General features: G+C 42.1%; 1 protein-coding gene across 1 annotated transcript in view; it reads left to right on the top strand.

Annotated features, from left to right (window-relative positions):
* LOC131976192 (glutamate receptor ionotropic, NMDA 2D) overlaps positions 1-13,205 on the top strand; it is a 46,827-nt gene that overhangs the window by 30,172 nt on the left and 3,450 nt on the right. Inside the window, exons 9-15 of the mRNA XM_059339113.1 lie at positions 367-520; positions 2,429-2,554; positions 3,607-3,836; positions 4,191-4,351; positions 6,817-6,886; positions 6,988-7,105; positions 11,805-12,040. Of these exons, the coding sequence (XP_059195096.1) occupies positions 367-520; positions 2,429-2,554; positions 3,607-3,836; positions 4,191-4,351; positions 6,817-6,886; positions 6,988-7,105; positions 11,805-12,040 (1,095 nt within the window). The remainder of the gene's footprint in view (positions 1-366; positions 521-2,428; positions 2,555-3,606; positions 3,837-4,190; positions 4,352-6,816; positions 6,887-6,987; positions 7,106-11,804; positions 12,041-13,205) is intronic.

Raw genomic sequence — 13,205 nt, 5'->3', positions numbered from 1 at the left:
ATTTGCTCTGAAGAGCGGATGTGCCATGTCTAATGTAGATTAACATTTCACTTGTACAATCAGCCGACACAGCGGTTTTCAGGTTTTCTAGATGGTGGCAGAGAGGAGAAGGGCCCTCGCTCATTTCGTATGCTAAAGAGATGCACAAGAGACACGTGTTCAGTATTTGTAACAGATTGAATCCTTGGCCTTTCTCATGCTGGCACATTTGAGGATGTACAAAGGGTCAGGGTGCAGAAATGTCACTATCTCACCTGGAAATAAACCTTTGTGAACTGTAAAAGATTGCCTTTGTCTGTCTGTAACCACCATAGGAATTACCCATAATTATATTCCTGTCCCACCGCCGCTCCGTGTCCCCTTTAGGTGGTTTACAAGCGAGCCGACATGGCCATCGGCTCACTGACTATCAATGAGGAGCGGTCAGAGGTCGTGGATTTCTCTGTCCCTTTTGTGGAGACGGGGATCAGTGTCATGGTCTCCCGAAGTAACGGAACTGTATCACCATCCGCTTTCTTAGGTAAGAGGCTGTGTGTGTTTATGTGCGGCATCTCGCTGATGTACAGAATCTAATCTAATCTTAAAGTGTTGAGTTTGCATAAAGAGCCTCAGTCTTTGGCTGCTGGTCTTTACATCTAGATTAGCCGTTACTTTTTCTCAGCTGCTCGTGTCTTCCCAACTTGTAGTTTCACTCTGTCAGCAGAGTCGAGGCTCCAGCGGGAGAACAGTTATTGGCCTATAGACTGCATTGAGATGATTGTTAAAAAAGAAACAGTGTTTATGGACTTCTGGAGAATATGTTTTCTCCAATGATTCCTATTTTCACTGCATAGATGGCTCAACTCTGTATATACAGTACATAATGTGCCAGGTTTATGAAACTTTCTTGTCCCCTCTCTATTGAAAATAATGATAAGAAGAATAATGCGGTTCAAAAGTGCATAACATGCCCTTATATTAGCTGATCAACTAATCACACAAATATATTTTTTTCTTATGTGTCAAAAAAACATCCTGAATAAGTAATGTGATGCTGCAGAGATGTCTGGGCTAACAAATTGTATTCTACAGACTTAAGAACATCTGTAGGTTCTAGGGCTGGGTATCAGTACTCAATACCTTTCAGGTATCGACCGAAACAAACCGTACCAAATAGTATCGAAACTGCGCCTGTCAAACAATACCTCCAATCGGGTTTTTTTTGTACCCACTACCCAAATCAAGAAAAAAATGACTGTTTCTATGGTTTTGCTTGCAGCCAATCACAGCAAGCGTTATTCAAGTAATGTGCCATTTGATTGGTTAAATATTGATTACAAATCTTTTGAATGGGGAGGAGTGGTGACATTTATTTAACTGATTGCTTTTTTTATACATATAAGTTGAAAAAAGTATCAAATTAAGTACTCAATTGGTATCGGTATCGTGTTAGGGGTACTGGTATCGGTACTGGTATCGAAATTTTTTAAACGATACCCAGCCCTAGTTGGTATAGATCTTCACAAAAAAGCCACACCATAATCATTTTTATTTATGTTTCAGTGAAAATGAGGATAATGATGGCAAAATGATCACTCGCTCCAAATGAAATGACATATTTTTGTGTGAAAACCCAGTAGCATCGCTATATTATTTTTTGTGTGAAAACCAAGTAGCATCGCTATGGGGTCTATTGAGAATTCGCCTGTGGGATTTTTGCATTGGATTTTGCATAATTGCAGAATATAAACTCTGTGACATGTTTCTGATGCTTAAATGTTTTGTTCAGCAGGATAATCTTCACAGACAAAAAACACTTTTATTACGTTGATGCAGCCAACAGAAGTAAAAAGCTAACATTATGCTATAGTGAACTACACCTCAGACTTGAACGTCGCTACTGTTATGCTTCAGGCGATCTCAGACAAGCTTACCAGCTGTTTTGACAAGCTAGTGAAACCATAGGCTAATAAATTGTTTATTGACATAATCTACAATCTACAAGAGTTTGCAGGAATGCTAAAAAAAAACACCTCTGGAGGCTGAAAGGCGGACGAGTGAGAGAGTTCCTGTCTGTGTCTTGCATGATGACGCTTAATGTTCCAGACAAACACTGTAGCCTCATTTAGCCACTTGTTAGCAACCGCCTTTTTATGGACACATAACACTTAAAAATTCACAAGTTGGGCTATTATCTAACTTATTTTATGTTGTACATCAAAACATCTCTTCAGCTTGTGTTAACCACAGAGGCATCTAACCAAAATCCAATTAAAAATCCTCATTGAGTTTGAGAGGTTAGACCCCAGGGCGTTAAAAATGCTAACTTACTTCCAGGTTTAAGAACTCATTCCTGTGGCGCCCTATTGCAATATCAGTCAAAATGATTACAATAAGATATATAATGTGAATCCTATCTTATGTGTTATTTAAATCTTTTCCTTCACAGAGCCCTACAGTCCAGCGGTGTGGGTGATGATGTTCGTCATGTGCCTGACCGTAGTGGCTGTGACCGTCTTCATTTTTGAGTTTTTCAGCCCTGTGGGCTACAACCGCAGCCTCCAGACCGGCAAGAGTGAGTGATGAATCTGAGCTGTCTGTCTTTTCCCCGGCTGATAGATGGATCTGCGTGCAGTCCTTCGCCGTTGCTGCATGGATCAAACAGACAAAGACTGAACAAACTCCTGGAATGTGGTTAAAAGATTTCAAAGTTAAAATGTAGTGCTAATCCTCAGTGGGATGTGGCTCTAAGCCTTTATGACCCTATTTAAAGAACATACAGTAAAGATCACAATATACTTGTAAAAGACCAAAGACTGATATTTTTTAGACCCATTTTTTTTAGCATTAAGATAAGATTAAGATATTCCCTAATTAGTCCCACAACAGGACTAATAAAGGATTCAGCCACCATAATGGACTTTTCTGTTGCTGTTGAATTAGTGTTCTTATGTGATTGGTCAGTTGTCACGTTCGGAAAGAGACGATTTTTATGTGCTGCCCTGAATCCTTAACTGTGAGTGTGGTGAAGAGGAAATTATACCTCCAGTATGTTGAACTGCATCCAAGTATTCTCGATATTGAAGCAGCCATTCATTATTCAGCAGCATAGTTTGTACCCCTGTGATATTCAGTATGCCTGATACCTCGGCCCAATACCCAACCCGACTCGCCTCTTTTACTGCATGATTGCTGTGCTCTACATAATTTTACCTCTCTGTCATCCTCCCGTATACTCCTCTCATTCACTCTCATCTCTCTCCTTCCTTCCTCCTCTGCTCCTGTCGTATAAAGGAAGGAGTGTTCGAGCCCTTTGAATGGTGATTTGCACCGTGTGGTTTAATCATTTGTAAGATCACGTACTTGCAGCTGAATAGAAAGCTCCCATCCTCGAAAAAACGTATAGTCACCGCCTTATGAGCTTCGGTGTCAAAAAGCCTGCGAGGTATTTTCATATACAGTAAACCCATTTTACAGATCATTCAGGGAAGTTTAATTTGAATCGGCTGCTTCATCTGCAGTCAGACGCTGCTGAATACACTATTGTGCTGTGTACTGGCTGGATTGCAGTGTATTAAAAAGTGAATGTTACAACCACTCATTAGGCTCTTCATCATTTTTTGCCAGAGGCTGGAGGATCTACTTTCACTATCGGAAAGTCTGTATGGCTTTTGTGGGCTATTGTCTTCAACAACTCCGTGCCGGTGGAGAACCCCAGAGGAACCACCAGCAAGATCATGGTGCTGATCTGGGCCTTCTTTGCTGTCATCTTTCTGGCCTCCTACACAGCTAACCTGGCCGCCTTCATGATCCAGGAGGAGTACATTGACACAGTGTCAGGCCTCTCGGACAAGAAGGTACCTCGTTGCTTGAATACTGATTAAGTAGGGAAAGCAGGAGGAGAATTAAAGTCTTAGAGTGAGCCAAATCCCATGCATTTGAATGTTAAATTGATTAAAGCACAGGAATTTAGAAATGAATAAAATCTCATTTAACATAACTCAATTACCACAGTTCCTGAATACTTAAAAGACAGTTCTAAATGCTACTTAAAGTCCAAGGACTGCTCTCTTTTCAAAGATTTGACTGTGCATGGAGTGTTGTAAGTTAGTCTGGAAAGTGGACAGAAATAGGTCAGACAGATTGGTGCACAGCCTGGTGTGTCTCATGCCCCTTCCGTCTCCCTCCCTCGCCTCCCTTTGCTCCGCTAGTTTCAGCATCCCGAGGAGCAGTACCCACCTCTGAAGTTTGGCACGGTGCCCAACGGGAGCACAGAAAAAAACATCCGCTCCAACTACCCAGACATGCACCAGTACATGGGCAAATACAACCAGAGAGGAGTGGAGGACGCCATCCTGAACCTCAAGACCGGGTCTGTCTGCTATAAAACAACAGCTTTTTCCATTTGCTCACATTAACATGCATCCTGCTGAATCTTTCTCCAGCTCCGTTTCCATTCAAGCATGCTTTGCAAATAATTGTTTATTAGATTAAGGAAGATGTTAAATTGTTCACGCTTTCCTCAGGCAAATTTAAAACTATATTGTTGTTTGCTTGAGACATAAAATCCATACACCCGTATTAGCTTACAAGACAACGAAGATGTTCACATGACAAATTACTGAGTACAGATTCATTAAGACATTTCAAAACATCCAATTTATATAACAGAATTGCCCCACTAGGAGGACACAATACATCTTGGCGCCCAAGATTTTTTTTCTTATGAATGTAACCAAATCAAAAAAATTGCCTTCCACCACCCTCGACAAATCAGGATTCTTTGACTGATTTTCAGATATTGGACTGTTTCAAATGACATCTGCTACTGAAATGTAAGATAGCGCATTAGGGGGGAAAAAGCCAGAGAGAGGGGTTATATTTTCAGATAAAACAGAGAATGTTCATGATTGAAGTCATAAATTGCTGATGAAAAAAACCTCACATTTAAGATTTAAGTGGTAAATTTACAAGAAAAAAAAATCGCTTCACAGTATAATCAAATTAGACTTTGCAAAGGGATTAGCCATTACAAAATCACCATATCACCATACTACCATAAGCATGCATTCTTTGAAAAGACGTTGGGCCTATACAGTAGAAAACAACATACTGATTTGGATCAGATTTTTGTGCATTAGGAACTGCAACACAATGGATTAATTTCTTTCCTCATAAATTTACTACTTTAATATCAGAGAATATGCTTCCTTTTTCCTTGTAAATTTACTACTTTAATCTTGGAAAACCTAAGTGTTTCTCTGAATGTTACCCCTCTTTTTCATTTTTATTTTTATTTTAATTTTACCTACCCTACTATGGCCCTAATACACTGTTGTAAAAATGTGCAATTTCTCCCTGAAAATCCCCATGTACTGCCATTCAGATAACATAAAATGTAGTACCACTAAATGATCAAAAGAAGAATTTTGGCTGTTTTATTCTGATGAAACATGGCGAACTTAGACTGATACAGACTCCTGATACTGATTGTATTGTACAATCTCACCACAAAGTCTATTCAGTCGCTGCTTTGGAGCAATTGAATCACACAATCTTTATCGAGTAGATGTCCATTCCTCTTAACACTTACAGGATTTCTTGTCTACAGTATATTTGCTTAAAAATTCATTCTTTACTTTGGAAACAGCAGCTGACAAATCCAATCTCACCACAAGGTCCATTCAACAAACCCTCCAGTATTTACTGTACTTCCACCAACCCCTGTCATGAAATACTTCCTGATATGTGTGCTTATTATATCATTTAGTTTTTGGTGGAGTCATACCTGCTGCCAGTCTTCCCTGTGGTTTTTTTTTTTCATCTGTTCTCACTTTCTCACTGGCAGGCTATCATATACAGCGGCATTCTTTTCAACTCCAACTAACATTTCACATCTTTTGTCACACTTCCTGCTTTCCTGCACAGTTTCTCTCACCTTTACTCTCTCTCTCTCTCTCTCTCTCTCTCTCTCTCTTTTTTTCCCCACCTTCACTGCTATCTCCACCCACACAGTGCAAGCAGCATTTCCCTCTTCAGTTTCTAGTAGAATCTCTATCACCCGTCATGTGTTGGATAATCCCAGTTTACTTTATCCTAAGCTTCTGTCATCATTCCTCCCTCCCCATTGCCTTGACACCACAATTATAACTCAGTGTTAACATGCACAAAAATGAGAAACTCTTGCTTTTCTCCTGCTGTCTTTTCTTTTCTCCCTTAATGCTTATCTTTCTCTTCCTCTCACGCCTCATCTGCCCTCTTATCTCACCATTTCTCTCTATTCTCCTTCTCTTTTTTGGTCCATTCTTTTCCCTCCCAGTGTGCTTTCTCGGTGTGTCTGTATTTAAACTTTATAATCCTCATCACTCTCTGGCTCTATCCCATGTCTTTTCCCCCTGAAGTGTGTAAATCTTTCCCCCCTCTCTCTCTCTCTCTTCCTGTCACTGCGCTCTTCGCACCATATAAATCCCCATCCTCCTCCTCCTCCTCCTCCCCTTCGCCTCCTTCTCCTCCACCACCTTCCCGCTCCCTCTTACTCACACATCTCTCCCTGATCTCTGCCTTATTTTATTCTCCTTGTGTTTTCACTCTTTCCGCCAAGCCTGCTTTACTATTCCACCCATCCTCCCTTTTTCCTTGTTGTGATTTAACTTTTCATGCCCTCTCTATCATTCTGTGCGCCAGTCTGCCGTATATTTTTGCACCCTAACTCTCTTCCCAGGTACATTGCAGCGATCCACCTTTATACCTCCTCCCCTGCCTCAGCCAGTCTCCCCATCCCTCTGCTCCCTCTCCCCCATTAAATGATGAATGAATTTTCCCTTGATCCCTTTACAGGAAACTGGATGCTTTTATTTATGATGCTGCAGTATTGAACTATATGGCCAGGAAGGACGAAGGTTGTAAGGTGAGGATTAGCCCACAAAGGCGTCTTTCATAATATACTAGATTCAACATACGTGGTGTCCTTCTTCCTTTTAAATATCTGCGCTTTGTCCTCTTTCCAAGGTGATGACCATAGGCTCGGGGAAGGTTTTTGCCACCACAGGCTACGGTATCGCCCTGCACAAAAACTCACGCTGGAAACGTCCTCTTGACCTGGCCCTGCTGCAGCTGGTGGGAGATGGTGAGAACTATGGGGAAGGGGAGGGGAGAGAGGAAAATAATTAGGACAATGGAGGGGCAAAGGGAAGGTTATGGGTAAAATGACAGCTCAGAGGAACGAGCGACAGAGTAGCAGTAGGGTGGGGGGTGGATGGAGGACACGGGGGGTAGATGAATGAGAGGATGTAGAGGAGTGGATAGGGGGTAGAGAGCGATGGCTGCAAGGTGTTTCGATTGTGAGGAGATAATGATGTGAAGGAGAGGCTTGATGGTCGTGGTTAAGAGGTTACTATGTCTTTTTATTGACTACAAGAGAGGAGTGCGAATGAAAGAGGAGGTGGGAGCAAGAGGAATGTTATTTGTTGAGGTTATTTTGTCGAGGTTTGCAGAAATGGCTCGAATCTGTCGATGAAAACACACATTGCCTGTCACAAAAATGACAATATCGACTTATCAAGTTTAGCAATAGTAATCGAGATCGTGTCAATATATTTTTGCAATATCGTTAGATCAGCACCTAGATTGTTTTTTGTTTTTTGTTTTTTTACGGTGCAGGATGAACAGAAAAACTTTGTTGAGACGTGTATTGCTATCATTTTTTATCAGTTTCACTGAGGGTGGGTCTCATGTTGCTCCTTATGCACATGCATCCAGAGGCATTAAATGATCTTAAAATGCTCTTATATCAATTATTTTTGGGACAGTACATATTGTCTTACAAAATGCAGTTACAATGACAGGCCTACATGCCCCTCACCTGTTTTCACTCCCCTAAATCTCGACTTTCACTCTCTCTCTCTCTCTCTTCTTCCTACTCGAGCTGGTAAAAAGGATTTATTTGTGTCAGCCAATGTTGTAAAAAAAGATCATCACAACTTGTGCTGTGACAGATTTACACTCATTACAGATTAGCTGATACTGACACAGAGAGTGAGGAAGTGTGAGGAAAAAATAACCAAAGAGAAACACCTGAAAATACCAGAACATGAGATGAGTGCACTGATGCAAAAACACAGATCAGATAATTGGATAATTGATAGCTATGGGAGCATTATTAGTATTCTGTTTGTCTGCTGCACACACTTGTGTCTCGGATTAATCCTTGAGAGGACGCTTCCTTGTTTTTGACAGAGAGAATCTGTTTTTAGCAATAGTTGTCAGTACACTAATGCTTGATTGTCATTTTACACAGTCCGCCACACGCATTTATTGTCTCAATCGGATGCTGCTTGTTTGGCTTTTCCTCATGCTTTAAATCAGCTTTGCTTATGGCGTGGCGGACAAAGCCCTTTAGCTGTTTCTGGCACGCGGACACTTTAGCTGCTTACACACTGATAATGCCAATTTGGTGCCAAGATCTATTAAATAAGACCGGCGTCTGGAGCTGAATAGCTGGACCTGGAAAAGGATGTGTGTGTGTGTGCATGCAAGAGAAACAGAGAGCCCAGACAGCCTTGACATGCTGTGTCTGTTGTTTCTTTTAATTCCTGCTGCATTCCCTTGTCCTTGCTTCTGTTCCGTGTAGCAAAAAGCCCTCAAAATCAGCTGGATGTATGTAGTTACAGGGTGGTGTTGAATGCTGAGGGTTCTAGTTGTAGGCAGGCATTATTGGAGTGGATTACTAAGGAAGAGGATTAGTTTGTTTGGATGTGGAGGGAGGGAGCAGGGGGGCTCACATTCAGCGTGCCCTCAAAGGCTGCATCTCAACAATCGAGCCCTGCGGCTCAAGGACTCGGCATCACACCTTTAGCCGGGAGAAATCATGTCACAGTGTTACATCATTATTGTAGCATGCCGTGTTGAGTCATATCATTTTACAACTGCATTAGAGGGGCACTAGAGAAGTCCACCAGTGCTTTGTCAACCCTGTGAGCGTATTGTTCTCCTTGTTGCTGCCTCCGGGGATTCATACCACGGCTTTAAGAGAACGTCCATTGATCTCACTACAACTTGTATGCTGATAAAGGCAAAACTGCTGAGTAGCAAGATTTTCCTTTTTCCCTCTTATCAGATCCACTTCTATTTTTTGCATCGCATCAGGATTTTGATTCCAAGAATATATTATTCAGTGAGTAGATATTAAAAAAAATGTGAGAAGCTGGGTTTGCAGCTCTTGGCTGGCAGGGTGTTTTATTTTTTCTTCTTCTTTCAGAAAATCTTGCAATAAACGCCAAGAGGTTTGTCATGTTGTGATAAAAGCACAGGGTCATGTTTAACTGCTCAACAGCCGTGGAGCTCAGCGTCTCTGGACATGTCTGGCATCAGGCCACATCTGGCAAAACGCACGCAGGCACTCACACATTTATATGTTCACACACACACACACACACACACACACACACACATGAAGACACAAAAATACAGTTCCCTTTATTAAATAATGTCTTTGTGCCGCATGCCAGCTCGGTGTTTGTAGTGTGCCAGCTCTACCTGACCTGACCTGCCAGAAACGACAGAGGTGGAGTGTGGATTTGACACACCTGTCAGATTTGGCAGGCCTGAGCTGGCTGCGACTGAGAGGTAGAGACAACTGCCATCACAAAGGCCTAAGGGAGGAAAGAAACCGGTGCAGTGAGAAAGAGAGCGGGATTGTGAAAAGAGGGAGACGAAGAAGCACAAGATGAATCACTGGAAGTCAAATGGCAGGAAAGCCAGGAGATGAGACTTAGAGCTTAGAGAAAGGATTCGACTGGGGCTTGTGAAGTGGAGGACAGACATGAGACTACCTGTTTATCTGTACCCTTCACTAAGACACTTGCTGTTTTCACATCAGGCTTCTGTTTGGACACACAGCTGCTACTGAAGGTCAATGACACCGATAAATCCTCTTCAATGGCGCTATGCTGCGCAGTTAAAACCAGACCTTTGTGTCGTGGTATGTTTGTGTGTATGAATGAATCTGAGACGGGAAGTTGTTACCTGAGTCTGCCAGTGGGCTGCAGTAGCACTGTGTCCATCTGTTGCTGTAGCTGGAGGCCACGGCTGATTGGCTAATGATGTTCTACAGGAGACACATTAGCCAGATCACACAGATGACTGAGTCGGCTTCATCTGAGCTACGCAAGCACGGCTAATGATGGCACAAATGGAAAGCCAGAGCTTGAGTTTTTGCGGAGCAGCGCAGTGTTGCGAGTGGATGCGTGACTTGTCAGCTTTTAAATGCTGCTTTAGCGCTTTGACTTAGAAATAGTTCAGAGGCTGTAATATGCAGTAAAAGGAACGTTCAGACCAGGTTATTGCAGTGCTGCTCATCCTGCCATTGCTATTAATGTAACAGAAAGCTCTCATTATGAGCCCTGTTGGAGAATACGCCTCTTTAATTCCATCCATGAATCATTCGCTGCATCTTCTGACTGTCCATCACTATGGTTACACCAGCAACCCCCGCAGCCAATCACAGGTTGAGCAGGGCAGCTCAGATTCATTAGGCCAGTGAGATCATAAATGAAAAGACAGAGGAGTGGGTAACGTGGTCTTGCCTGGTTCCTGGTAGGTTCACAGATGGGGATCTTGGATCCCCCAGAGCTTACCACCTTGATGGAGATTCTGACCATCCCTCTAGCACAATTAAATGATTATGATCTTCTCCCTCTGCCTCTGTCTCTGTCTCTGTCCCTTCCCATCTCTCTCTTCACATTTCTGCCTCTTTTTCTCTCCTCTCATCCTCTTCAATCTGAGGAGTGTTCCCGCTGTTCGTCATAATGACACAATCTCAGCCTCTCGTCCTCCATCTCTGCTTCCCTTGTTCCAGCTCCCTCTAACTCTCTCTGTGTCTCTGTCTGTCTCATTTCCCCTGATGCGTTCGTGGACAGAGAGAGAATGCTGCTCCCTCTCCCTCTCTCCCTCTCTCTTTGTAAAACAGTCTTCCCAACTCTCTCATTACCTTTCTCCCTCTCTGCCATGCTTGTGCAACCTATCCAGTCATCTCACTGTGGCTCCTGGTCTCCCCTTCTACTCCTCTCCTCATTTACTCTGGGTTACAATGTTGAGATTAGGTTGTCTGTGCCATTTTACTTCTCAGTGCTACTTCATTGTTTTGGACTCTCTCTCCCAGTCTCAGGCTCCTTCCTCTTTGTTACTTTGGACACAGTGCTGCTTTTTGTATACTGACCTCTGACCTTGAGAAGTCACCTTGGATAATGGGAACCAAGCAAGCAACAGCAAGCAATACTGTAGACCTGTACTTTAGTGCTTATTATTAGCCTTGCTGTCCCCCAGTGTGTTCCCTGTCACTTTCTATTGTCCTTTCTATCTATCTATCTATCTATCTATCTATCTATCTATCTATCTGTCTGTCTGTCTGTCTGTCTGTCTGTCTGTCTGTCTGTCTGTCTGTCTGTCTGTCTGTCTGTCTATCTATCTATCTATCTATCTATCTATCTATCTATCTATCTATCTATCTATCTATCTATCTATCTATCTATCTATCTATCTATCTATCTATCTATCTATCTATCTATCTATCTATCTATCTATGTCTGTCTGTCTGTCTGTCTCCTACCCAACATGATCCTTTCTCTAATCTCATAACCACTTTACGTCTTGTCCTGTTTTACTTTTTGTTTTTTGTGTGCATTTCAATCTTCCTCTTCTCCTCCCTCCACTTTCTGTTTTTCTTTCCTCCTCTACATTTACCTTTTAACCTCATCCATTTCCCTTTTTTTCCTGCTTCTCTCCCCCCTCCACACCCCCACCCACCCTCCCACCCGTCCCCTTTCCAGATGAGATTGAGATGCTGGAGCGCCTCTGGCTGTCGGGTATCTGCCATAATGACAAAATTGAGGTGATGAGCAGTAAACTGGATATTGACAACATGGCCGGGGTCTTCTACATGCTGCTGGTGGCCATGGGCCTCAGTCTGCTGGTGTTCGCTTGGGAACACTTGGTGTACTGGAAGCTGCGCCACTGCATGGCCACCAGCTCTGGCAAATTGGACTTTCTCCTGGCGATCAGCAGGGTAAGTGTTTCTGTGTGTGTGAGGTGTTTTTCTTCACAGCACACACAAAATTTCTGACTGTTTTGCAGGCATTCTGAAAACTGTTTTAGTGTCTCAAAATCTTAAATCCACATTTCCACTGATAATGTTAGAACTTTCACCCCTTTCAAACCCTTTTTTTGGTGACAAAAACATAATTTTTTACATCATTAGTATCATTTTCATTATGGTGTGATTTTTGCAGGGTTCTGGCCCAAATATAGATGTTTTCTGAATGTTGCAGAAGACCATATTTCAATTGAAATGGTATTTGACACACATTTCGCCCTCCAGCAATATAAAAATTTGAGTAGGTCATATTGCAATTTTGATGAAATTTCGATCAATTGTCCAGCCTTGAACTACGTTACGCTATAGCAGGACAACATGGCTGGAATCAAAATGCTGTGCATGTAACCGTTTGCACACACACATGTGCAGGAACATGTGTGTTCATGCCTGTGTGTGCCCTTATCTGTTACTGAGTGTGAGTGTTAGAAAGTGTGAGGTCGAGGGTCAATTCAATTCCACTCAGTCAATTCGGGAGATTAATTGAAATTCAATTCCGCTCACACCCTGGATATCCTGTTCCTTTGACAGTGACCTTGATAGAAACAGCCCACACCACATGCATGTGATTATCGTAGCTTCACTGATAATAAATTAGGCTTTTTCACCACTGTTGTTCTAATTTATGCATTAATGTATGCAGTTCCATTAACCAAACAATGCACAAGTGTACTATAAATAGGAATGGATGTTTATCTGAAAAATAACAATCTTGCATTTCTTTTGAAAACTGGAACTTGTTTGGATTGCTGCTTTATGATTTCCATCCTCATCTACTCCGCTCTTTGTCCGTTTCTCTATCTCTCATGTACATACAGTAATACAATTAAGGCTGAAGAATAAATCTGAATTTTTACCGAGGTTGCAATATGAACTAGTGGACTAGTAATATCTGAATTGCAGTAGGCACAACATTTGTTAAAGGAAAATGATGTGTCAAAATACCATTCTGAATGAAGCATTATGGTGCTGCAGAGACTTCCCGGTCTACTAATTGTATTCTACTGACTTAAGAACACATTTTTTTCTTTGCTACAGATGCAATGATTACTGCAAAAATGCAAAAAGATGCAAAAAT

Source organism: Centropristis striata, chromosome 8 (assembly GCF_030273125.1).
Source record: "Centropristis striata isolate RG_2023a ecotype Rhode Island chromosome 8, C.striata_1.0, whole genome shotgun sequence".
Taxonomy (NCBI): Eukaryota; Metazoa; Chordata; class Actinopteri; order Perciformes; family Serranidae; genus Centropristis; species Centropristis striata.
Note: the sequence above shows the minus strand (reverse complement) of the source record. Positions and strands in the feature narration are given on the sequence as shown.